We start from the raw sequence: 23347 nt of genomic DNA, 5'->3' as shown, positions 1-23347 counted from the left end.
TTCTACAGGTTTTATCTAAATGTTTTTTATCAAGGAAATATGTTATTTTTTTTCTCAATACAATAACTTCTGAATATTTATTCAGAATATTAATTTAAAATATTTTGAAGGGAAATGCTAAAATACTAGATTATCTAAAGGTAAAATTAAAAAACAAGGTTAGCATTCCGTGTGAACCTACAATATGCAGATTCCATAGGGAAAGTTAAAATCACTCTGGTCTTCAAAAAGTCCCCTCTGTAAGTTATTTCTGCAATTCTTGCTTACATAAAAGTGCTTCAGTATTGTTGACCACAGCTATATTTTGGAGGAGAGCACTTCATGGACAACAAAGAAATAAACACACAAAAATTATTCCTTTATTTATTTCTTTTACATGTAGCTAGGTAGAACCATAAACCCTAAGGCCCAGTTAAGCAAAGTGATAAGAGACTTCAGCTCTTAACAGCAAGAGTGCTAAATGCTGCTACCTCAAAGGTAGCTACTGAGTGGGTACTCAGTAGAAATTTTTATTCTCTTTATGTCACACTTCAAATTGTGGCAAAAGGCTATGCTTTTTAAAGGTTTTATTTTTTCTTTCTGTGTCTTCAAAATGTCCTTTTCTGGATTTGTTGTCTTAATTTTTTGAAAGTTAATTGACGCTACCAACAGGTTTTCTAATGTGCGTTTCATAATCCTTTATGTAGGTAAAACCACAATTCCAAGAAATCTTAAGACTGTCTGAGGAAAACATAGGTGAGTAATGTTTTATTCAAATGAATAAAAATTGATCTTAGCAGCAGCTGGAAAAAAATCGTTACTCTCCTGTTCAAATAACATTTTCACACCACAGTTCTCAAATCTTTCATCTTTCTGAAATGTTGAAAAATCTCATCTTAATCTGAATGAAACACTGAAGTTGTACACTGTGTGTGTAAATTGCAAATAAAATCTCAAATCCAAATACCAGTCGAGCATTATTTTAGCATGTGTGTATATGTATATATATTCTTTATGTGTATATATAAAGATGAAAATATATATATGCACACACTCTTACAATGCAAAAATATTTTACTTTATATATGTACATATGAAAACTAAATTCTTCACTATGTTCCATTAGATTCCACAGCAGGCAACGGAGTGCTAACAAAAGCCACAGTTCCCATCTATGCAACAGGGGTCCTTACGTGCTATATTCAGGTAGGTTTGGTTTTCTGTTTCTTTGTTAAATTTCACATAATGTTATGCATTTATTCTCCCAGACAAAAACAGAATATATATTAAAAAACACACCACTTTCTCTGAAAACTTCTAATGCTCTCATGCTTTGAAGATAATAGACAAGTAGGCAGCTGTAGGTCCATTTTAAAGTTTCCTAGGTAGGTCTGCTACATTTAGGCAGTAGTCACCAGTGTTAAAACCTGAATTCACTAAATCTTAGTGTCTAACTCGTAGACATTGGCAACTGTGATGTGCCTTTATCAAAAATATTTGTGATGTTCGGTAAATGGGTTCTTGGCTATTTAGCTGTGTCCCTTGCGAGCCATAATTTTGCAACAGTCTCTGAAATAAATAAGCAGGTAAATTGCTGTTTTGAGCACAGTTGGAGTCATAAAATTTTAGTGTTACCTAGTAGTAAAATAAACACTCCATAAATAATACTCCCTAATCCTCCAGTAAGCAGAAGCTATGGACTGGCATATACGTGGCTTGCAAGAAAATGGGGCTTACAAAACCCTACATCATCTCACAGATGGACTTAAATTTCTCACAGTGGGCTGTAAGCAATCACAAACTGTCAGGAGCCATGAAAGTGCTCAAGTAATTGGCTTTAAGTTTCTTTAGTAAAACTCTTAGAGGAATTTGTGCAGGAGCATGTGCTTAGTTGATGAAATAGAAAAATACAGTCTTGTGTTTACTTTAAAAGGTTCTTGTTCTAAAAGGACATTTTTGAAATTCATAAGATTATTAAATGCTAAATCTAATTTTCTCTCTCTCTCTTATAGTTTGTCTTTTTTGTAGCTGTAGGTCATCACAACGACAGCAGTTCTACTACATTTAATGTTGTATTTCTTTAGGAAGAAGACCGCAAGCTGTTAGTTGGCTTCTTGGAAGATGTCATGACCATGCTTTCACTGTCACATGCTCCTCTTGATAGCCTGAAAGCTTCCTTTGTGGAACTGGGGTAAAAAATATACATTGGATTTGACTGGAACTGAATGCATTAGAAGCTTTTATTAAGAGCTCCCAATCTGGCTGTAATTTTATCAACAGTGATGCTTCAGATGAATGAAGAGCATCCTTACATTTTTCCTTGGTGTTTCACAAAATGTAAACATTTTATCTCAAAAATTAAAAATGTAGTGATAAAACAACAACAACAAAAAAGTTAAAAAAAGAAACACCAAACCCGCTCACACACATAGGAAAAAAAAAGCAAGCTACAGAAATGTTATTAAGGATAAAATAGGAATTCATTTAGTATTTTCCATATTATTACAGTATGTTCTACGTATGTGTTTGCATTCAGTTCAGTGTTGTAATATACTGAAAATTATATTCTTAAGGTGTTTTTTTAAATGAACTTGAAAATGCAACCTGTTTTCTAGACAGCAAATGTTGCGTGTTCTTAGGAATGGAGCAAATGTATCCTTCATAAAGGATAAGAGTTGGAGGTTTAGACTAGTTGAGCAATAGATTCTTGAGACAGTTTTTTGTAGGCAAAGAACCTATGCAGGGTTTGGGGATATTTTTTGTCCTGTTCTTTTGATTGCCCAACTGTTACCTTGTAGTGCAAACCCAGCTTATCACGAGTTGCTGTTAACTGTCTTATGGTATGGAGTTGTCCATACTTCTGCTCTTGTTCGATGCACAGCTGCTAGAATGTTTGAGGTAAGTGATACCCAAAGTTTTTTAGATCACTTATTTGAAACCTTAGTGTATATATAAAAGTAGTGATTCAGATAAAATTGATACATGCCTAAAAATTACACATTGCTTCAATAAGCTGTGTACTATGTGATGGAGCAGGAAGTTGTACAGTTGTTTCTGTATCTGTTCTTTATTCAACAGCACATCTTTCATTAAGCAATTTGTCATTAGCCACTTTCAAAATGTTTCTGTAGTAACCGTGTATGTGTTCTTTGATCTGCTACTGACTTGGTTTTTTTTGATTATTGCATGCTGAAAAACATTTTCTGATTATGAAAATGCATTTCATTGCAAAATTGTGTTCAAACCAGAATTAAATACATTGTCAAATGTGTTTGCTTAGGTCTGTATGTAAATATAAGCAAGCATCCATCTCCAAGTTGTAACATTTGCTTTTGCTATTTAACATGTCATCAGTAGCCTAATTCACAAGTTAATGGTTTTCAATACCTTTTCTGTATACAAACAGTCCACCTGCATTGTAGCTCAAACTAGTTTCCATTGGCGCCAAATATGGTAGCATTCTAATTTTTACAAAAAATACATAATTGGCTAAATATACAATTCCTTAATTTACTAGATTGACAACTTCATCTTTTTATTCTGATTTTTAAACGTTAACATAGACTGTTGCCTTTAGTTAATAAGTATGATTTTATTTCTACATCATGCCTTTGTTTTATCAAGTTTTGATTAAAAAAGGCATATACAGAAACACTGGAACATATTCTACTTGCTGAACAAAGAGAATATCTTTTTTTTTATTCTTTTCATTCCTTTTCCTTTTGTTTGGGATTCTGTTAAGTTCGATTCATTGTATAGCTTTGCTGTAGACCTCTAGCTGAATCTGCCATCTTGTAGCTATTTGCAAACACAAATCACAAAAAAAAAGAGCAATTAGTATAACCAAAATCATTAGTTTTCTCTACTGCAATTTTGCAAGTCATTGCAGATAAAGCACTAAACAATGAAAAGACCTATTGTTTGACTTCACTTGAAAATATCCAACTTTATGTTTGTTCATTTTTCCCTGTGAAAAGGAGATGGCAATTTTTGGTCAATTCATGAAAGACTTCAGTTAATACAGGCTGTTGTCTTAGTTGCAGTTTTTTCTACTCTGACTGCATATTGGTTATTTTTAGGTAGTTCTGCATGCTGCTTGACTGCTTGTTTCCTAATATATTTCAGTTTTTACTAATGCAGAGGCAATTTGATTGCGGACACTTTTCTCGACTGATAGATTTTAATAATGTTGCCACTTAGTAGCCACAGCATACATATTTATACATGGCAATGTAAGTCAGCTCTGTAAAGAGATGGTAATAGTTGGTTTTACTTTTGAAGATTCCTTCATTCAAGGAATTTCTGACATCTCAGAGGTGGTTCACTGGCAAAGCCCAGCAATTCTCTGATAAGGTAGATAATAATGACTTGATAGTAAGACAGAAGAGCGCGTCACCAGCAGGACAGCTATATGTGTACTATAAATATTCTGACCAGTGCAGCGGTCTGCAGCAGCACAGAGACCTCTGCCATTTATGCCTGTGAAATCACATTACCAAACCCTTATAGTCTGTTGTGGCCAAGAAGGACGCAGAGGTCTGTGTCTCTGCTCGCCTTTGGGGACAGGAAGCTTTGTGCTACAATTTCTAAGGTGTAGTATGTCTGAAGTAATGAACACACATTGTTCTGTAGGAATTAAAAGAGGTTTAAGAATCTGTGTTGTCTGTCTCACTGTAGCCTTACGTGCTGCTATGTGGCTTTGCCCATCCAGCTGTTTCTTTTGCTCCTGTGTGTTAATGTTTTCTGTCAGTAGTTTCCCATTTAAATGTTGATGCAAACAGATTTGACTGTGCTGGTTTGAACAAGTGTGTAGTTGAGTTATAAACTTTGTTGGTCTGTTTAGGTGCAAGGTTAGGAACATAAGTCCAGAATGACACTTGAATTATGAAGCATGTTTTGTTTTCTGTAAGACAATGATGCTGTTTGCCATGCTTTACCATAATTAGAAGTGCAGCAGGTCATATAATCATGAAACTGAGATCATTCTAAAATGTTTGCTAATTACAAAGCGCTACATTCCCTCCAGATTTTTCTCAAAATTAAGATTAGTAAAGAAAAAAGTAAAGAACCTATTTGTTCAAAATTCAAAACAGTAAGCATTGTATAGCTTAACTGTATGAGAGGAAGGTCACCATGGCTGAACAGTGAGCTATGTCGTTAACATCAGTTTGAAGAGTACCACTAAAGCTGAATACAGCAGCACTTTTTAAGTTGCTGCCACTCTAACTAATCATGAAAAGTATTAAAATGTAGTAGTTTGCTAGTGCACTCCTAGTACTATGTAAATTATGAGTATAGGAAGTTGCAGCTTTCCACCCCGGGTGTTTTGCAGCAATAATGCTTACGCAGTTTAACAATTCTCTCCCCTGTGCTTCCTTCTCCAGTTATTATCTGTAATCACAATATGTTCACAGCATGTGTACGCACATGAACGCACATGCACAAATATTGCTTAACAAAAATCACACCTTTGTGTAGAAGGCTTCTGGAAAGTCAGGTTCCTTCCAGTCTTTAATAATTGACTTCATGTTTTAAATTCAGAGTCAGTAAAACCGGAATGCTCAATCAAATAGCAGAAGGTAAAATTCTCTAATTAGAGAATGTAAATATTTTTTTGCCTGATTTTAGCACTGCATGATATACTACCAGGTACTGCTTTCCCCATGGCACATGTGGATCTTACATGTTCTCTTTTGACACTTCTGGAGAAAAAGCAGATAATTTACTTTGTGTTCATGCTGGAATGTGGGTAATTAGAATATAGCTAAATATTGAGAACGTACTTCAAATTTCTCTCAGAAACTACTCACCAAACCCATTATGCCTATCCCCTAAAACCAGCAAATACATGCAGACTTTCTTATATAACGTGCAGGATGAAAATATCAAGGCTTTTCCTTTTTTACTAATGCAGATGAAAACAAACGAGCAAAACAGAACTGTTCGCTGAGGAGGAAAGTTTAGAATCTGACATTTTCTAAAAATTAGGCCATCTTGTATGTAGAAAACATGTAGAGGGCATCTGCTACACATACACACACTTCACAAGTATATACAAATACATATATATTTGCTACATAAGTAATGTTAAAAAAATCACTTAGGCACTTCTAAGTGTAAACAATTTAAACATTTATGGATAATGACATAAATTTCACTGTGATCTCAGTTTTTAATATTTGGGATGTATTGCGACATATTTTTTAGTACTCAAAAAGACTTGGTGAAATACATTTCATGGTTAAATCAAGGATTATTACTCATTTTCTACCTGTATAGACCAGCAAGTATAACTTGGGTTGTTTCACATACAGACTGCTTAGAAGGCTGTTAAATCTAAAATAAATAATGACTGTGGAAAGCTTAGTGGCCTCTGGGAAGATGCTGTTTGTCACCTTGGTAGAAGTCTGAGAGGTGTCATTCAGTGCTGGAAAACCACATGCATTTGGCCTAACTAAAGAAATCTTACTTTGCATTTGACAGTCACATACTGTAAGAACCACCATTCCATTGAGGTAGAACACTGTTTAGATTAGACTGTCAAATTGGCATCATTTTAGTGTTTTACAAGATTTGAATGATAATGCGTAAATTACTTCCTAAACTTTCTAAAGTTTGAGTTTTAAAATAGCTGAAAATAGAGAAAACTACATTGTGTCATGGAATTTGTCAGGTTTGTGCTGATCGCCAGACCACTTCAGCTTTCTTCGTGCCTTTGCATTTATGAAGCACTAGTGTAGCAGTATTTGCTTAGCTTCTAATTTTGGTTTGCTTTTTGTGTTTTTTTCTTTCTCTCTCTTGGTTGTGCCGTTCTTCTTCCCATGATACTGTGCTCGCTATTTCCGTGCATCACCTGTGATAACCCCCCTGCTCCGACCATTCAGCTGTTGGTGAAGGGGGTACATGAAACTCTGGTAGCTCAGAGAGTTGTTCCTGCTCTCATTACTCTCTCCAGTGACCCTGAAATGTAAGTTTCCTGACTGTCTTATGTATCTAGCATCCCTCTTAATAGGAAGAAATAACCATCAGTTCTGTTTGTTATTCTAGCTGAGAGAAAAAAAAAAGGGTATTACTTTTGAACAAATGTAACTTTAAAATCACCTATCTGTAAATAGAAAGGTTTATTGGAACACCTAGAACTAAACAGAATAAAATCGCAGAATACATTTTAAGTAGAAAACTAAATTGATGTCTTTTTTGATTTTTATATTAAATCATAATTTCAGTTTTGACACTTGCTTAAATCATTTCTAGTAGAAAGCTGCATATTAATGTGCTCTGTAATGTTACCAGCTTTACTGTTGCAAAATTAAGTATCATATGCAATATTGAAATGTGAAACAGTCTTGGCAGTACCTAATTTCCGGTAGACAACCATAGTACTTCAATTCAATGGACTACATGTAATATAATACTCTGATGTGATATTTCTTTCAAGCTAAGGAGGGATGCTTTGCTAATCTTACTAACAGGTTTATTATCAATAAATGCTAGAGCATGAATAGTGTCTTAATCAGTTTAATATATTGTGTGGGTGACTAAAACAAGATAAACCCCAAGAGTCTGCCTGCCCATCCTCAGTCACAGCTAACCCAGTTCTCCTTCCAGTTTACCAAACCATTTTTTATTGCATGTTGACTGGTTTACAGCTGACTCTTCGAGGCATGAGTGAAGCATTAGTTGACAAGCGGGTTGCTCCGGCCCTTGTAACCTTGTCCAGTGATCCTGAATTGTGAGTTTCAGATTGAGACCTTGAGTTAATCCTGTCTGTCTTTTCTCCTGGTCTGCTTTTTTTGTTTTGTCATTGCTAGAAACTAACGTAATTTAAAGTACTAATTTTTTTAGTTTTGCTCTATTTTTAATTATTTATATTCTTAATGTTGAATAGATCTTAAAGACACCATTTTTCTCTTGTAGCTCAGTGAGGATTGCAACAATTCCTGCTTTTGGGACCATCATGGAAACTGTTACTCAAAGAGAGGTAAGAGTCCTATTGTCAGACTTGGTTTGATAAATCCAATAACTTACTATTAATGAACTTGGAGAAGAAAGGAAAAAAAAAAACTTCTAAATTATTTCTTCATTGGTTGTTTTCTCTTTTAAAATGCTTTTCAGTTTTTCTGTAGTCATTTTTTTTTGTTCGTTTGTTTCGATTTTTTGTTTGTTTTGCGTGCTATTTTTATACAAAAAAGCAAACCCTCTTTTAACTGAGAAAAACATCTGCTTCTAAATATCAAGCCAAACACTAAAAAAAAAACAACACAAAAACAGATATGCAAAGGGAGAGGCCTGTGTTAAAAGATGGGAAACCCATGGCTAAAATATGTAAAACGAACAAACATTTTCTAATACAGTTGAGAAATCCAAATCCACTTTTTCCAAATTAAATAGGTGGCTTTACTTTAAAATGATGATCAAAAAGTCATGTTAGGGTTTGGTTACCTCCACATAAATACATTGCACCATTTTAGGTTGCTTAGGATATCGTTGTTGGCTTCCAACTACTTTAGAAGGGCATAAGTCTCTTGTAGTTCCTTCATGTTGCTGGTCCTCTGCAACTGTCTCAGCACGTCGTACCCAAGAAGACATGAAAAGGCATCGAAGTGCAGTAAATGAAATGATACTTCAGGACAATGTAGATATGCAATTTCTCCTTGTTTTCTAAATGATGAAACAGTGGTAGTAAATCAGAATTCTGAACAAGACAGCTAGGATTCTGCTCTAATTATAGAAATACTGTATTTTATTTCATGTACTAGTTGTACAATCAAATTTCTTTGTAAAGTGTTCGCAACTTTTTGCAGAGCTTGCATTCTTCCTGTAATTTCAACATACTCTAAAAGAATGCATTTGAGGAAATGTGAGTAAGAAGTCAGTGATGACTCACAAGTACTTGGAAGATGGCTAAGTTACAATTTTGTAGTTTGGATTGCATGTCTATAATCAGTTTGGAAAGAATACGGTTTTGTTACCACACAAAAATGACTGTATTCATTGCACTAATTATAATAAACCTTAGAGAACAAAGGTGGTAGCTCCTTCCAAAATGTATCAGAAAATGTTATTTTAACAACTTTGAGTGCAAATTAAGTATTTGTCATCTTAGACATATTTGTATTTTGTTTCAGTTTTTCTAGCCTTTAGTTGAAGTAATCTTTTTAATTCCATTGCTTTTATGATGCTCATCTATGCATCTGTCTTCTGCAGGAATTTTTTCATCTTATTTAGGTGATATATTACAAAGAAACTAATGTGAACTCAGTTGTATTTAAAAAGAGAAACTCCAAAGATACTAGTAATGAGGGAAATTACAATAGATAAAAATTGTGAGCAAACTTCAGGAGGAGAGACTGGCTACGTGAAAACACCTGCCTATAGTTAAAGATAGATCAGAGTAAAACACTGTTAAGTCTTTAAAATACGGAGCTGTATTAAACAGGTTGGAACATCCTTTCAGAAAAGATTGTAAGTGAGCAGAAGGTCCAAAGTTTATCATATAAAATACAGAAGATTTATAGACGTACTCTGAGCTTAATGTTTCTAACATCTTCATTCTTTGGTGAACTTATTATTTCTCTGGGAACTTTTAAGCTTCTGGAAAGGGTAAAAATGCAGCTGGCATCTTTCCTGGAGGACCCTCAGTATCAAGACCAACATTCTCTACATACAGAAATCATAAAAACGTTTGGAAGAGTTGGACCTAATGCTGAGCCCAGGTTTCGAGATGAATGTAAGTTGCAGTGTTGGGAAGATGAATTCTTCCTCTTCTTGTCCTGAGGCTAATAGTTTGCTGGTTGTGTTGATACTGTCTTTACAAAAAAATCCATGAAAACTCCTATTTTTTAGAGTTTGATGTGTCCCTAGATATTTTTTTGACCTTGCCAATATAATTTTCACTTGACCTCGCGTTGATGTACCTACAGCACATCAGCATGTGGAAATTTAATAATTTCAAAGCTGAAGGGGACTGGTCACAAGAACAAATATGAATTTGCCTTTTCTGAATTACTTAGCATGTAAAATGCCTTCCTCTCACCCCTACCCCCGTCCCCTTCTTCACCCCAATCCCTCTGGCATTATAAATGTCAAGTATTCCACACATCTTAAATGTGAGTGTATCCCAGGTTAACAAGGTAGAGGTTTGGTCTGTTGTTTCTTTTTCATGGCCCAGAAAGGTAAGGCACATAGAAGAGCAAAGTTCATTATTAGATTGTCTTAAAGATGTAAACAAAGCATGAGGAGCGATCATACCAACGGTTGTAGGCATTGAGTTTAGCAGGCTAAATTCACCAGATAAGACTTCCTCTCTAGTCAGTGAAGTTTTCTCATGACATGCAATATCTGTATTGCTAGCTGATGAGCTGTATTTATAAAATAGAAATATACTTTAGACGGCTTTAGCGACAGGGGAATAATAATGTCACAAAATATTTTCTGTAAATTGTTACTGTTCCAAAGGTGGTACTCTGAGGGGCCTTTTTCATTTTAGATGTTCTTACTACGCTTTTATTTCACATTGGAATTGGTCAATTACATCTGCATGAGCAGTCCCATCAAAGCCATTATTTGCAGCTCTTATCCCACATTGATGCGTGCTGTTTCAGATGCCTGCGATTGTAACTTAACAACCTCTTAATGCTAAGCAAGTCTATGGAAAGCAATTTCAAATACTTATGGTAGTATTTGCTTTTTGCAGTTGTTATTCCACACTTGCACAAGTTAGCCTTGGTCAACAACCAGCAGTCTGTGGATTCTAAGAGACTGGATATCGCCACCCACCTGTTCGAAGCCTACAGTGCTCTTTCCTGTTGTTGTATCCTTTTTTTTTATTTTTAGGGGAAGTTTAGGTGTTAATTCTATTGTGGGTGGAGAAGATTAATATTTGAGAAATAACTAAGTTTGTCTTTGAATGTGTGATCTAAAATATGATCTGCTCAGTATAAAGAGGAGATTTTCACGGAAGGTGGAACTTAAAAATACTTGCAAAAAAATCCCTTGATCTTAACCACTAACTTTAAAAATACATATATATATATGTATGAAAATGGTATTGATGTATGAAATATATGAAGTTAAATGTTTCAAACTTTTTTTTGTTAGTTGTAAGGTAGCAAATGATGTTGTTTCCTGTGTATTGCTGTTGTAGCTTGTCCTTGTGTTTGATAAGACAAAATTGCATAGTATCAGAAGAGAGAATAAAATTGTATAATTTCAAAAGACAATCCTTAACGACACGATTTTTAGTTATTTCAGAGGATTTAATGGTCAATCACTTTTTACCAGGACTTAAGTGTTTACGAAATGACATGGAACATCTCTCACCAGAGCATGAGGTGAGCAGCAACATTTACTGAGTATGAGATACAGGTGGCAGCAAGAGCTGAAATGTAATGATATTTAAAACCAGAAGTAAAGGAAAGCTACTCATGAATAGTATCAAAGTATATAGCATTGAGGATTTGGGGGGAAAGAAATTGGTCCCACAACTTAAAATCTGTAAAATTGATTATATCTTTAGGCTGAGTACCCTGAAGAAAAGTATTGAACTGCAGCTAGTGTCATAGATGTTCACAGACTGAATAAAAAGAAATGTTTTTACCATCTGTTTTTTCATTAAAACAATAATACACTAAAATCCGTGGCCACAGTATGTCCAAGGAAATGGAAGTGAAAATTGGTGGAGTTCAGGAGACAAATGATAAGCAAATTCAGCAGAGAGAAAGGATAAGAAAACATAGTCCTGAAATATGTGGGACGAACTTCATGTCTGGAGCGCGGTTTCCAGTTCTGGACTCCCCAGCAGAGAAGAGAGAGTGTTATACTGGAGAGTCCAATGAAGGGCCAGTGAGATAATGGACCGGAGCATCTCTTCTATGAGGAGGCGTGAAAGAGCTGGAACCGTTCAACCTGGAGAAGAGAAGACTCAGGGGGATCTCATCCATGTGTATAAACACTTGAAGGGAAGCTGCAAAGAGGCTGAGCCAGGCTCTTTGCAGTAGTGCTCAGGGACAGGACAAGAGGCAGTGGGAAAAAAACAGGAACGCAGGAGGTGCCATCTGAACATCAGGAAACACTTTTTTTTACTGTGAGGGTGACCAAGCACTGGTCCTAGAGAGATTGTGGAGTCTTGTACCTTGGAGGTGTGCAAAAACTATCCGGACATGGTCTGGGGCAACGCGCTGTAGGTGGCCCTGATTAAGAAGGCGGGGTTGGACTATATGGTCGCCAGAGGTCCCTTTCAACATCAACCATTCTGTGAGTCCGTGAATCATAAAAAGCAGATTATAATAAGTAGACAGGACAACATGAGAGCTACCAAGATCTTCCATGGTGGATGCTCACAGAAAAGTAGCAAAAGCAAAGAGGTAGCTAGAGAAGCTGACTTGAGAAACTTCAAAGTTTTGGCCATGTGTCTTGGTCTTTTTTGTAAATACTTCAAGAGGATGAACACTAATAGGGATTGGAATACACAGAGATTAATTCAGTAGCTGAAAGTCAGAGAAATAATTCAGTTGCATGCTGGAAAATCTTGACAGTCTGAACGCTTCAAGTGATGGAAGAAAAGATTTAATCTAACTGTGTGAAGAAAGGTCTTTATGAATGTCTTTTCTCAAGGTTAATAGTGTTCTTCAGGGATTGCTTTGTACTTGAGAAAAGTAATTACTGTTCTTTACGTTGGTCAAGTGAGATAATTCAGCTAGACTATATTTTCTAGGAGTCCTGAATTCTTAAACTTGGTAACAAAATCTATTCTGGTTACATTTTTAGTCTAATAACCTATAGTCTAATTCTTGTTTGCTCTGTATTATATCATTTTATATTATTTATCTGTGGAACTGGGGGGGATGTGAATTAATTTGAAGGACTTTCAAACCTTATAAGGAAATAATCTGACTTCAGAGGGCGTTCAGATTGGGACAGTACTGATCTGAGCATCAATCAAAGGCAACTCTGTGTTCAGAGTGAGCTGAGAGGTGTGTTGTGTATTGTGAAGTCCAAGAACATACCTGAAAGGTGCACTAGGCAAAAGTTGGGTTTCATTTTCTTTCTTATGTCGTATTGACTAATGAGATAACCGTTACAAATATTAATACTTCATTTTTGTGTAGTCATTAGTGGAACTCATAAAGTGTAAGGACACTTTCAGTTCTAAATTAAACCAAAAGAGCTTATGTAATTCTCTGTAGCCAGAGAAGGAACTGAAGGCTGAAGTAGGCTTAAATAAATAAATAAATGACAGAGGATTGAGAGCGATCTTTATCACATTCTGCCTCACTATGACAGATTGTCTTCAGGCATGATGCCAAATGTTTTATTTTCTTATCCCAAGGGAAACATAAGCTTTAAAATATTTACTCCAACTCCAGTGTGCTAGAAAACTCACTATGGCTTTTACTGCAGAACTGGAATTGCCTTGCCTTGCTCCTTGCCTTGACGTGATGCTTGTAGGCACCATGACAGAGATTTCTAAGACCCAGTCAGTTCTATTGTCAGTCTTTCAAGTGGGGAAGTTTAGTCGTAAATATTCTGCAGAAACCTTTAGTGCTGGAATTGCTAAAGTAAAAGGAAAAAACAAACAAACAAACAAAAAAAAAAACTTGATCCATAGTAACCCTGGAAGACATCAGTGAAATGATGTATTAAGTTTGCTTTCACATTTCCTTTCCATTAAGTTGTCATCTCTGCACACTACCGTGCTTTTTTCTTTTCTTTCCTTGCTTTTTCTTTCATGCATCATGCTGGTAATTACAAGAATTTTAAAACATACTTGAAAACTAAAGGAAAATACAGGGAAGATGAGCGTTTGTATTAACTGTTAATAAATGTAAGGTTTGAAAAAAAATGGAGATAAGGAGATGCGTAACAGAAGTGAGTTTTGTTTGGCTCTCTTTTAAAAAAAAAATAGGAGGGAAGCAGGAGGGACTCTTGAACTCTTGTAACTGGTTCAAAAATCTTTTCTTCCTTAAAGTATTTTGAATGGTTTTGTTGTTTCTACCTCAGGGCATTATCAGATAGTTGCTACTTAAATGCACTTGAAAAACACAGGAGATTCATTTTAAACAGTTCTGCTAGTGTCAAAATTAGTTGGGGAGCAGATTTAGTGTGAAGTGTTGATGTAACAGAAAAAGTATCATGTCTATCTCTTCCTTACTCATTTTAGGTCATTTTAAGCTCCATGATAAAAGAATGTGAACAGAAAGTGGAAAACAAGACCGTCCAAGAACCACAGGGGTAAGGCTTTCATGTCTCTTTTTTTTTTCTGTGCCTCCAGCATAATGTTCTGTGGAGGATCTTCCATAATGGTGTCCAAGATTGTGACCAGAAATCCTGCACTGAAGCACATCTTAGGAACTTCAATTCAGTTTTGGTTGTTTCTGTCTCTCTGGTGTAAAACGCAAGGCAACACACTTTTATTTGTATCGTAGTAATGAAGCTCCTGTTTTCCACATGACTTTGTTCTTAGTTTTTGATCCATAGAAGATAGTAATTGAGCTTCTGTCCAGAATCTCAGAAGGCATGAGGTACTTAGCTTAAGTGCTGAGGGCAATGCATGTGGCATGCATCTCACATCCCTCTTTCATGGGGCTGGCCTGCAGGCTGAAGTTCTCATAGTGCTAAAAGCCTGCTCCAGACTGCTGGTTTTGCTTGTATGTGACTACAGCACATGAGAACAGCTGTAGCATCATGTAGGTTCAGTATGTTGCTCTTTCTAGTCTGGTTTGTGAAAACTTCGTGGACTCTGCATTGTCTTCCTCAGTATGTATGAAGTAGGAGCGCTCGAGGAAAGGTCGTAGGGGTCACATTCGCAGCCACCAGGAGAAGGCTTCTCTGCCAGGTGAAACCAATAGAGCTGTGCCCAAGGGTGGGTTTTGCAAGAAATGTATGGGGTATCAAAGGAAGACTGAGCAATAAAGATCTTTTGGGAGTTACTAAGTTGACAGACAATGCAAATTCTAAACTCTGCTTAGGCAGAAGCAGTTGGAAAATAAGAGAGTTTTAAGGAGAGGGGCCACCATTTATACTTTCTTTGTTTTTACTCTTCCCTGCATGTCTGCTTATGGTCACTGTCAGAGGCAGGATACATGGGCTAGATTGGTCTAATCCAATACTGTTGTTCTTGTATTAAACAAATGTAATATTGAAGGATAAAGATAGACATTTCTGGTGAGAAGGTAAAGCTGATCTTTCCACAGAGGTATTTGTCACTGTAGCAATCATCAAATATCTAATCAATGCTAGTGTGATGACTTCCAAAGGTGGTAAAAAATAAAATTAAAAATAGTGTGCACGAAAACGTTTTACTACTTTTCACTAGGACTGTTCTAGAGGCCATGATAATTCACTTTATGGTGTTACGTGAATGGTATTATATGTATTTGGGCTTGGTGGTGATGTTTTTTTAATTCCTCATGATAGACTGATCTTTTGTCATCTTGAAACCACTAACATGCAAAGACAATTTAGATGTTTATTAAAGAACAGCACGGTGTTCTTTTTGTTTGTAGTCTTCTGTAACTGAATTTTTGTCTTTCCTAGCTCAATGTCGATTGCTGCGAGCCTTGTGAGTGAGGATACAAAGACCAAGTTTTTGAACAAAATGGGCCAGCTGACTACATCAGGTGCAATGTTGGCTAATGTGTTCCAGAGGAAGAAGTAAGATGGGAAAAGGAGCTCCCAGCTAACACTAAGATGGACCTCACAGAGACTGGTTCCTGTACTTGAAGTACTTGCCTTTTTATTTCTTCTGTCTTATGTTCTTGTAGTATAATTTTATTCTAACCTCCAAAGATATTTGCACTGCTTTTGAATATCGCTGTGTATCTGTTAATTTTGGGTTAACTGTGGTTGATATAAAACTGAAATCATAGTCTGTACCAAGTCCTTGTTCTGTGTTCTTGTCTTTCCAGCATAATTTTTTTTATATAGTGGAAGGGTTTTGTTTTCTGTTTTTGTTTTTTATTATTATTTTCTGACAGGATATCAGCAAATATCTGTATTATACATGGAGCTATTATGACGGTACTTAAAATAATGTAAATTTGAAGTCATTGTCATGAAGTAATAAAAGTGGAGATTACTTATGTATTTAAATTATGAAAGAGTAATGCAGATTTTTTTATTATGTTTCTAAAAAGAAGAGGAGGAGCCACCAGCATTTGTCTGTGCTTCTAGGGTTGTTTTTGTAAGTATTGTGCATCTTGAATCCAGAGGAATTGCAGCATCTAATGTCTAAGACTGCTTGCACTGCATCAGTCTGCAGGGAATGCTCATGTTTCAGATGCTTTATGCTGACATTGTAAATGCTGTACAAAATCCTTCAGATAAAATTCTCACATCTGTTGCGGTTTTTGAGGGATGTTTTGTTTTGTTGGAGTTTTTGTTTTATTTTAAAGCACTTTAACAACTAGTTGCACATCCAGAGGCACATTTGCTGAAGTAAAGGCAAAACGTGATAAATGAAGATTCACAAATGTATAAACTACTACAGGGTCCCGACACAGTTCTGCAGGCAGAGTAACCTTATGCAGGAGAAAGACTGCTTTCGTCTTGCATTCATTGTGCAGTTCTGTGTACAGATTTTGTTGTTTAGCTTGAATCTCAGTTCAAATTTCATTTCAGAGTAGTTGAAATTATAGTAAGGAGTTTTGACATGCAGTTTCTTTCAAGTGTTAGGTAGACTGCATACATACTTTATGAAAAAACATTACAAGGAGTATCTTGTAATGAAGCGTTTTTCTTAGCAAGGAAGCATTAACAACTAAATCCGTTTATTCTTATGCAGCACTTTTCTTTTTCCTTTATGTCAACGTAAGCTTCTGAAAGTAAACTCAAGTGCATGCATAAACTGGTAAGATGTGATAAAATATAAAAGATCAGGCACTCTCTGAGACGACACCATTCAGTTGGAAGCATAAACGTCTTTAAGGATAGGGAAGCAAAGGAGTGAAGGGAGAAATTGCAGTCTCCTGGGACAGGATATGGATGGCAGCGCTTCACGTAGTGCCCTGAGGTGGAAATAATAGAGGTAATTTGAGGCTTCTGACTGCTTTGGTGTCGGTGCCTGTTGGCTCTGCGTATACGGTTGCCTGCCGTGTTTGTGTTGTGACAGGGCCTGCTGCACACTTGCACACTGCCAGTCCCTTTACCCTTCACTGAACCATTTTTCTTGAGATTACAGACAGCTCCATGCCTTCTTGTTGCTTGTTACCATGAAAGTATACTTTTAGCAGACTGACTGTGAAATGGAGACATTCCTGAGGAATGGGAAGTGGTGATGTTCCTCTCTATTGTTCTGTTGTCAATAAAAAGTTTTGTATACCTGCCGTGTCTTGTTACTTCCTCTCTTCTCCAAGAAGATGATCACATCAAAACAGCCCTTATATATATGTTAAATACACAGAAATCCTTTAGCCTTTTTTTTTTCATTATCTGTACAAGTAGTTGCAGTGCCAGAGGTAGCACTGTAGTCCTGAGACCGAAATAATTTTACGGCTGAACTCTTTACAGCAGGGCAGCTGCATTCAGCCTGCCTGTGAGAGTGGTTCATAGCCCCCACTGAACTTCAGCCAGAGTTTGGAAACCTGCTGATCAGCACAAGCCAAAAAGCTGTGACAGCAATTTAACCATGGGTGATTGTGGCATGAGAGTCTCCTTAGTTTATGCGTATAAATGTAATATCTGTAAACTTGCAAAGTTTAGCTTTCGGTAGTCAGCGTTTTACTCCATACTAGCTGATCCAAGGAGGAATTTGACTGAGAAACCCCAGAAAGACCAGCTCCATTGTCATGACCACTGAGCTGAAAAAAGTGAAGGTGAAAAAACATCTTGCAGGTAGTCTCCAGGAGTTTAACCTCCTAAATTTCATGTCTATTTTAGTGTATGTTGGTTGCAGAAGGTTGTGTGGGGGCTTTTTTTTTTTTTTTCTCCTGGGGGGTAGGGGGGGGAAGGTAGTTGTTTTGGTTTTGTTTTTCCTCCAAACAGTGGCACTATAGCACTCAGGAGTGGGATAGAAAAGAGAACTCTTAAATAAAATTAAAAATGTATTTCCTTTCTTTAACTTTTTTCCTTCCTGTTATTATACAAAACAAGTTAAGTGAACCTTTTGGGTGAAAATGCTTCATTAAAACAAGACAGATGGATAGCCAGCATGGAAAGGAATTCATCCTCAAAGACGTATCTTCAATCGCTTATGATTTTGCCAAAATAAGGATTCTGTAAAAAAACAAAATGTTTAAAGACAAAATGTTGAAAGACAAAATTTAAAGGATCAACTCCTGTGCTCTTAAGCAAAGATGATTGATGGGTGGAGGACACATGGCTGCCTGGGTGAGCGTTCATGATCTAAATAAGTTTTGTGTAGATTAGATACAAGTCATTATTTGCATGTACTCTGTTCTGAAAGAGATTGTTTTCTAAACTATAAGGTAAATTAATCTTTCTTTATATTCTAATCAATGAGAATAAAGGGAGTTCTTTGAGAAAAGCAACGCATTCTTCTGTCATTCTCTCCCAGCTTCCCTTTCCATCAAGAAGAGGGAAAAAAATCCTGCTGGTGCTGCTTGTTGTACGTAAAAGTATGGTCTGGTTAGGAGAACTGATAGCAGTATTTGCATGGATTCATGGCTACAGAAAATGGGGAACCTGACACTAATTACTGCAAATTAACATGTTAAGATTGAAAGATAAAAATTACAGGTGAAATATCTCTGGTGAAGAAGGGGGAAGAATTATTGGAATGTACTGGAATTTGTTGCTACATGCAGATAAGATTTAATAATGGTGCAGAAAAAGCAGGAATGTGGAATGTTTCTGTATTCCATGTTGTGATGGTGTTAGTAGGATTTTTCTGTTCTAGGAGTTTTAGTGCAGTTTCTAAAAATGGATATCGCGCTGAAGATGTTTTAAGTACTTTTCTGTATAAAACTTGCTGATGTTGATACTGAAGTAAAGGATGAAAAAGCTTCACGGAGTAGAAAGCCATTAATATGCTGATATAATGGTCTGATTGGCATGGCATTCATCCTAGACAGAATCACAGAATAACTGATGAATTGCAGGATCGCAATAACGTGTCAGGCAACAGCACGTCAAGGAAACTGGTTTGTTGGCTTGCTAAGTGCATTTGGCTGGTATTTGTAGCTAACATTCAGGTCATGAAAAAGATAGGAGTAGCTAGTTTGTTTTAGGCAATGAAATTAGTCAGAGGTATGGAGGATTGTTGTTTTCCCGTACGTTGGCTAGCCAGGTCCTGGATTTCAGTAGTGTATGGTAATATCTCAGGTGTTAACAAATCTCAACAAGTAACCACGAATGAGTAATCATTTTCCAGGGAAACTGTTTCTAAAGTGCTCTGCCTTTACGTTTGATGCTCTCCAGTATTGCAGGTAAGCTGTAAGAAAGGTGGTTCTGCTTACAGAGTTTGTGAAAAGATGTGCAGGTCAGTGGCAAACAGCCTGGTTCTTTGGAGGCGCCTGTACTGTGTACTGAGCTTGAACTTGTGTAATGCTTTCCATACAGTGGAAAGTTTCCTCTGGCTGAAGTTTTCCGGTTTGTAGAAAGTTCGAGCAAGAGCAGTTACACAGTAGAAATCAATGTCTTGAAAATGTGACTTGTGAACCTGGCTGTTTCTTTTCCCAGCACTTGCATTGTATGCACTCCCCCCAGTCTCCCTCATCTTCTGCCCTTGGGGCTGGTCTGTACCCTAACCTGCGAGAGGCACGCTTTGGGACATCAGCATCCCCAGCAGGACATCCTCCAACATTCCCATCCTAGAGGCAGATGCCCTTTTTGAATTCTACTGTTTAAGTCCTTCGCGCATACAAATAGAGCTGTTTGCTGTGTATTTGAGTATGCCCATTCCAAAAATTATGTTGATTGTGATCTTGTGCTGCTATTCTTTTCCCGTTTCCCAAAAGCTGAGAAACTTCTTTCCAGCTGAGGTGGACGCATCACGATGGAGTCCTGCAGTGGTTACAGCAGCTGTAGCCTGTGCCCTGTAGGATCCCTTGTGTCGTTCTGCCAGGCCTGTTACACCTTCCCTTTCAGCATGCTGCGTGGGGACAGGGAAGCGGCAGCTGTAGTTTTTACTAGGCAGCAAGGTTTCATTTCAGCTCGATCCTTTGCTGAGAGATGAATGCCCTCTGTTGATCCAAGGATGAGTCACCTGAGCGTTCTGGTAAATTTTCAAAGACGTTCGTGATAGTTCAGCACGCAGGGTTAGATAACGTGGCAGGGTGGCTCTGTCAAACTGGCGATGGGTGCTGCACAGTGTTTCAAAGAAGTGTTAAGGTGCCGGTCCTCACGGTGGGGTGGGCTGTTGGGTGTTTTGCCAGCCCCAAAGACGCATCTCCAGGCTGCACACAGGTTGGTGTTCTGGGCAGCACAGGGAAAGCTCCCAGGACTGCCGCTGCTGCTCTTGTCCTAAGGATGAACATAGGACTTGAGTCTCGGAGGTCAGCACCAGTGTGAACAAATGTTCAAAGTTAAAAATTCACCACAACGTTTGTATTTCCTTCCACAAGTACGTAGGCATGGTTATCGCCACAGGTGATAACGTCGGTGATAACGTATCAGTTCAATGAGTGCTTGCACATACTTCAAACATTCAGCTTGTTAGCAGTGGCTAGTTGTGCGCTTGCTCCTTTTGAATGCAGCAAACTTCAGGTTTCTGACAGGCATTCTGCTCTGGTACGTTTTTGTGGGATTGTCAGAAGTGTGTTTGGTGTAACCCACACCATATGTGCCTTACAAGCTTCCTTATAGTTGCTCTGTCATGAAAAATACTGTGTGCGTTTGAAAATCTTAGGCAGATTGGGCAATAGTCTGCTGTGGAAATGGGTACTTCAGAGGAAGAAGACAGTTTCAAGTTGACAGTGTTTTTTTTGTATAGATTTTTTGGGGGGTAAATAATGGAATTTTTTAATGGATTTATTTTAATAGCTGGAGACCTAAACTGAAATTAGAGCCCCCTGTGCTAAAGATGTGCAAATAGGTCTTTTTTTCTTTTGCACTGTCAGAAAGCTGCAGACCCTGTACCTTACAGGGGGCTTCTCCCTGCGGTGGGTGGCGAGGCAGCTGGGGCACCCTCTCTCCCTGGCCCCACAACACACTCTCTGCATGGGTTGCTGCTGCCCCAGCAGCTTTGCAGATCCTCTGGGTTTCTCGCTCACCCTGACCCAGCTGGGTGCTCATATTTACAAAGCCTGTATGTAGTTCAGAACCTCAAGTCCTAACCAGCCTTTACTACGTCTAGTGGAAGGAACCCACTGACCTAGATCCAAGGAAAATCCCTCCTTCCATTCCTCTGTCCCTTTGCTGCATGTGAGGCACCTTCACAGCATTTCTGTGCAGCACGGAGAGGCTGAAACAAACCCCTGCCTTTCAGTTTTGCTTCTCTGCTCAGGTTTCCTTTCCATCCTTTCGAAGACCCAGGCTCTTCTAAGACGCAGAGAAGGCATATCTGGGGATGTGAACGTGAGCCTGTTCATGTGTGTAGGTGTTGTTTGCATTCGATCGCTGTATCTACCAAAACAGTCTTTATCTTTGCTTTTCACGTTGAAAATGTCTGAATGACAGGAGTCAAGTTGGCTGGTTGTCTGGGAATTAGTCACTGTTTATCCAAGCTCTGGGAAAAAAGGCGTTTGCACACCAATGCTGAAATGGCCTTATTTTCAGACAGTTATAAAACAATACAGCATTGACTGCTGTACTTCTTTGACGTATTTTTGGCATGCAATTTCTACTTCTCTCTTGCTAGGAAGGAGGTAAGAAGAGATCTGTACTAACAAACCATACCACTGCTAATTTATTGACTGCTCTGATGGTTTGTTTCTGTGGCAGACTTCACAAAGGAAGGGATCCTGATATCAAATAGGGTATTTTGAATATGTCGCACCTGTAAGGCTGCACGTGGTTTTCCATCTCTCTTCTTTAGGAAGAGCATTGCAAAGGATAGCCCAGTCGAGGCTTACACATCACAGTAGTGAATAGAAACAGCAGGCACCCGGATGCCATCAGAAGTTCAAAACTTACAGATTTACAGGTATTTCATCTTTATTCAATGTATGTGTTTTGCAAAGCTAGCTGAAAACAAATACAAAAAACAGTATTCGATAATACAAAATGTATCTTTTCTACAAAATAAAAGCTGACAAACCAGTTTTGGTGTAAATTTTTGGTTTTTACTTGTGCTGCATAGAATTATAAATGCAATAAACGAAAGAGCGTTGATAACACTTTCTTCTATATGTTCTCTAGTTTGTATTTCCAAGCATTTGCATTTCAGTTTCTAACAATCTACTGCAATACATAATTAAGACTATAAAGCACCCAGTAGTGGCTTCTGTGGTTTTTGGCTCAGAAACATAAAATTTAACTCAGAGGAAAACGTCTGAGCTTTCCAAAAGAGGCTGTTTTCAGATAGTGGAAAGAAAAAGAGAAGGAAAAAAAAAAAAAAAAGAAATTTCAGCCCGAACAGCAAATACTTCAGGCAAGACTGGGGATCAGAATGTGAAAATAACGAAGCTGCTGTGTAACAGTGAACTGCCTGGAGCGGCTCTGCGCTGAGCAGGGCTGGGCTGTCCTCAGCACCTTCCCAGGCAGAGAGGACAAGGCGTCTAACTGCTGGTGACAGCGAGCTTGCTCCTGTAAATCTGTGGTTAGAGTGAGCAGCTGGTAAATAAACACTGCTCATAGCCTTGGTATTGTGCTAAATGTGAAAAGGGGAAGAGACTTAACAGCTTGTTCTGTTTAAAAAGAAACATTTCCTTGTGTGTCAAATACAAGCACTTCAAAACGCCAGGGCTGTGAGCTGCTGGTGGTGGGGAGGTGGCTCTGGCAGAAGGATCTCCTCTGGTCTCCCCCCAGGAGCAAAAGCCATCCTCAGCAGCTGGGCACTGGTGGTACTGAGGCCTCACGTGCTGCCTTACGAAGCGCCGGGCGAAGGAGGCTTTGTGCGTCACCCTCTGGGCACACCCAGTGCCATGGCCTTCCCCCCGTCCTCGTATTGTTCTGTTCAGCAGAAGAGCTGCGGCCTGGCCAGCCTGTGTGCGTAGAGGCCCTGACTCTTCTGGCAGCTCAGCTGGGCTCTGATCCTATGATTGCAAGCTTTACAGCTCCCGAACAGCCCGCAGCACAGCCCTGGCCTCACTGCCCTTGAGGTGAAGGGGCAGCAGGACCAGCCGCCAGCCCTGGGCCAGGAGAATCACCCCGCGTTTGGCTCCATACCACACTGTGGTGTGGAGCATCAAGCTCATGTCAGGGCGAGCAGTGCAGAGGATGCTGAGAACGTATTAAGTGTAGAAAGGAGCTTTAGAAAGAGTAAACGGGTCTGGCTTCACAGCCTCCAGAAATCATGCAGAGGTAGGGA

General features: G+C 38.1%; 1 protein-coding gene across 2 annotated transcripts in view; it reads left to right on the top strand.

Moving 5' to 3' along the window:
- The window catches only part of RELCH (RAB11 binding and LisH domain, coiled-coil and HEAT repeat containing), a 75386-nt gene extending 58086 nt beyond the window's left edge, over positions 1–17300 (top strand). The window contains exons 19-29 of one of the 2 annotated variants that reach the window (XM_083822390.1): positions 687–735; positions 1106–1185; positions 2064–2170; positions 2778–2877; positions 7629–7711; positions 7897–7960; positions 9571–9709; positions 10676–10792; positions 11224–11312; positions 14141–14211; positions 15517–17300. In XM_083822390.1, coding sequence (XP_083678516.1) covers positions 687–735; positions 1106–1185; positions 2064–2170; positions 2778–2877; positions 7629–7711; positions 7897–7960; positions 9571–9709; positions 10676–10792; positions 11224–11312; positions 14141–14211; positions 15517–15637 — 1020 coding nt within the window. In that variant the 3' untranslated portion in view covers positions 15638–17300. Of the gene's footprint in view, positions 1–686; positions 736–1105; positions 1186–2063; positions 2171–2777; positions 2878–6863; positions 6947–7628; positions 7712–7896; positions 7961–9570; positions 9710–10675; positions 10793–11223; positions 11313–14140; positions 14212–15516 lie in introns of both variants that reach the window. The other variant, XM_083822389.1, reaches the window with a different exon arrangement.
- The last annotated feature ends 6047 nt before the right edge of the window (positions 17301–23347 follow it).

Source organism: Anser anser, assembly GCF_964211835.1.
Source record: "Anser anser genome assembly, chromosome: 2".
In the NCBI taxonomy this organism is placed as follows: Eukaryota; Metazoa; Chordata; class Aves; order Anseriformes; family Anatidae; genus Anser; species Anser anser.
Note: the sequence above shows the minus strand (reverse complement) of the source record. Positions and strands in the feature narration are given on the sequence as shown.